Here is a 2,752-nt window from a genome sequence, read left to right as displayed (position 1 = left end):
TAAATTGGGTCATTTGAATTTAATGACAGATTGGTAGGTTATTTTATGATTTTTAACTAAAAAAACGAGTCATTTTGTTTTTCTCAAGCACTTATTTACAATAGAAAACATAACATTCGAGAAACTTTGACTTTTGGTATAATTTTTATTTTTTTTTTTTTGGGGGAATTTTTTTACTACATACGTAATTTTGAAACAGAAAAAAATGAACAACAAATTCCAGTACGGCGCGGCGATGGTAAAACAAAATAAAAAACATCTAAAAGTACCGTGGCCTTTAAGGACTAAAACAAAACTAATTTTCAAGAACTGTGCCGCTTGTTGGGGTCTTGGGTCGAGGAACTATGACCGGAATGCGAGAAGGAGCACGCTTCTTAGAGAGAACTGATGGCTTAGCTATGATTGTGGATCCATTTGATGTTGCTGGAGAGTCATCTGGCGAGTTGCCGTCACTTGATTCCTGAAGAGAAACAGTTGACTTCTTCCTTAGGATCACATATTTACCTTTATATATTTACCATTTCTTCTTCATCTGAAGAGCTGTCGCTGTCGTTGTCCGTCTGTTCATTAGGTCCTTCTATTATCTCCAAGTGCTCGTATATAAATATATTATCTCCCTGAAGAGATGTGACCGTCTGAACTGCAATCGTACGTCGTCCGCCATTATCATAGATAAGCCCCTCTTGTGAGCAATGATGTAAATAATAAACGTTCAGCCCCGGACGCACTTGGAAGGGCTTCGAAGATGCACGGAAGTCCACTGGAAGTACTCCATTCTCGAAATCGACTGCATTTGGTACAATGAGCGCGCGTTTTGCTTTCTTCTTTGGAAATAATGGTCTTTTACTGGAAATTTTTAGAACATTTTTTCTTCTTACCGGTTTAGACATCCAAGCCCTGACGCCAAACAAACACAGACTTACAACAAAACCCATACTAAACGAATTGCAAAAGGTTTTATTTATATCACTGATTGGAAAAATGTTTACAAATCTGTGAAAATTTAAAGTCACATTTTCGATCAAGGACTCTAAATATGTTTTTGGTTCGGGTTCTGGTTTTTGAAAAATATTTAAAATTATTTGAAACATTTTTGTTTACTTTTTTTGTTTCAACTATATTTCTAATGTTACTCGAGCTACGTTTCAGTCACAACTAAATATTTGATGTCGTCAATGTGTACGACTAGACACTCGAAATTGTCATGGCCTAGTTGATTAATAAAATTTTCATTTTATTCAGTTTTTAGGTTCAAAGCCTACTTGACGAAATAGAATAAACAAATATTTTTTAAATAAACTTCTTCATTTCTCTTACCTTTAAGCAAAGCAAAAGTCATTCAATACGAGTTTTTGAAGTAATCCTTTTAAACCTTATAAGTGAAAGATGTTCAAGGCGGTAGAACTTTCTTGACTTTCTTCTGGCAGCGTGTTGTCCAACACTCTCTCTCCAAAATTCTGTCATTGCAGAATTCTTATTAGCGCAGTAATCTTAAATAAATCCTTATTTTAAAGTATAGTTAAAGTTCCTACTATTATTGGTTCTTTAAGTTGAAGTATTGATATTTGAGATCATAAAACAAAACCTCTGAAATTATTCAAGCAGTCAAATACTTGTCTTAAGTAAACTTTTTTAGCGACTCGAGGGTTTACTGTTGTTTCCTTTAATTGTTAGATATATATTTGTTAAAGACCATCCCCATAGCATTGCCAAATCATTCGAAAATGAAACAAAACTGAAACTCTTAGTTCACTTTGACTTTGCCTTCGTCAAAGAGACTACTCATTCAGCATTTAGTTGAAGTGACACAAAATTTGTTTCAGTCGACCTACTAACAACATTGGATAAAAGCTGCAAAAATGCCAGCACCAAAGGTAAAATAAAACAAAATATAAAAAACTAAATGCTTTTACATTTTTTAACTCTGTTGGAACGTTTTTCCAGGCAGCGGGTGCCAAGCCGCAGTTCAAGTTTCCCATGCATGATATCCATTTGAAGAAATCCCTGGGAAATTTAAAAGTCGCTTGTGCTTTGGCCCTGATGGCTCCCTTGTGTTTTTATGCAATTCACAATTTGCCACGCAAAATGAAATATAAGAATTTTTATTCAAACTACGATCCAATGGATGCATTCGATCGCATGATGAATGGCGGCTACTTGAGCTCTTGCCCACCTGGAAGTGGTGGCAAAAAGAAGGATGACAAAAAGAAAAAGAAGTAAACACGTGAGAGGGGGAGAGAGATGGCTTACTTTCAAAATATTATAAACTTATTCGGAGAATCTACAAATTCTATCTTCTTTACATGGTTAATAAACGGAGCATTGTAAATTACCTATGGGATATCTAGAGATTGCTGAAGGTCTTCTCGTTTCATTCATTCACTCACTCACTCACCCACGCCAACTGTCTGCCAACATTTTGTAAATCTCTGCTGGTGCCTCGTAAATCGCTCAGCCAGCTAACACTCCCTTCTCCACCACTACCCCTTTGCCACTTTCTCAAGAATGAAGCAGCGACCTGTCATGGCATAACTTCAGGTGCTGTCAGGTTGGTTGTTGCTGTTACCTGCTGCCACCTGCGGTGACTGCTGTGGACGTCGACTGCCAGTTGTGTCTGGTCGGTTGGGTGTAAACATTTGCCAAACGTTCTCTTAAATTGTTGAGGGACTAGTGTAAATAACCAAGAGAGTGACGAAAAATACCAACAGGAGCATTCAAGCATACCTCTGTATGCATATGGGTTTTATGTACA

The 2,752-nt window shown here is 36.8% G+C and overlaps 1 protein-coding gene and 1 long non-coding RNA gene across 3 annotated transcripts; one reads left to right on the top strand and one right to left on the bottom strand.

Moving 5' to 3' along the window:
* Nucleotides 1–125: 125 nt before the first annotated feature.
* On the bottom strand, nucleotides 126–1,158 carry LOC137581174 (uncharacterized). Of its 2 annotated transcripts, none has more exons than XR_011033092.1 (3): nucleotides 879–1,158; nucleotides 519–824; nucleotides 126–460 (listed from the first exon to the last, which is right to left on the bottom strand). It is a non-coding gene; the product is annotated as an uncharacterized lncRNA (long non-coding RNA). The 2 variants fall into 2 exon arrangements; XR_011033093.1 differs by having other exon boundaries at nucleotides 519–821.
* A 606-nt stretch (nucleotides 1,159–1,764) lies between these two features.
* Nucleotides 1,765–2,332, top strand: COX6CL (Cytochrome c oxidase subunit 6C-like). Its single transcript, XM_068295494.1, has 2 exons — nucleotides 1,765–1,874; nucleotides 1,945–2,332. The coding sequence occupies exons 1-2, from the start codon at nucleotides 1,860–1,862 to the stop codon at nucleotides 2,218–2,220; spliced, it is 291 nt and encodes a 96-aa protein (XP_068151595.1). The 5' UTR covers nucleotides 1,765–1,859; the 3' UTR covers nucleotides 2,221–2,332.
* The last annotated feature ends 420 nt before the right edge of the window (nucleotides 2,333–2,752 follow it).

This window comes from Drosophila tropicalis, unplaced genomic scaffold, assembly GCF_018151085.1.
Source record: "Drosophila tropicalis isolate 14030-0801.00 unplaced genomic scaffold, ASM1815108v1 contig_845, whole genome shotgun sequence".
Lineage (NCBI taxonomy): Eukaryota > Metazoa > Arthropoda > Insecta > Diptera > Drosophilidae > Drosophila > Drosophila tropicalis.
This window is presented reverse-complemented; position numbering and strand designations above follow the sequence as displayed.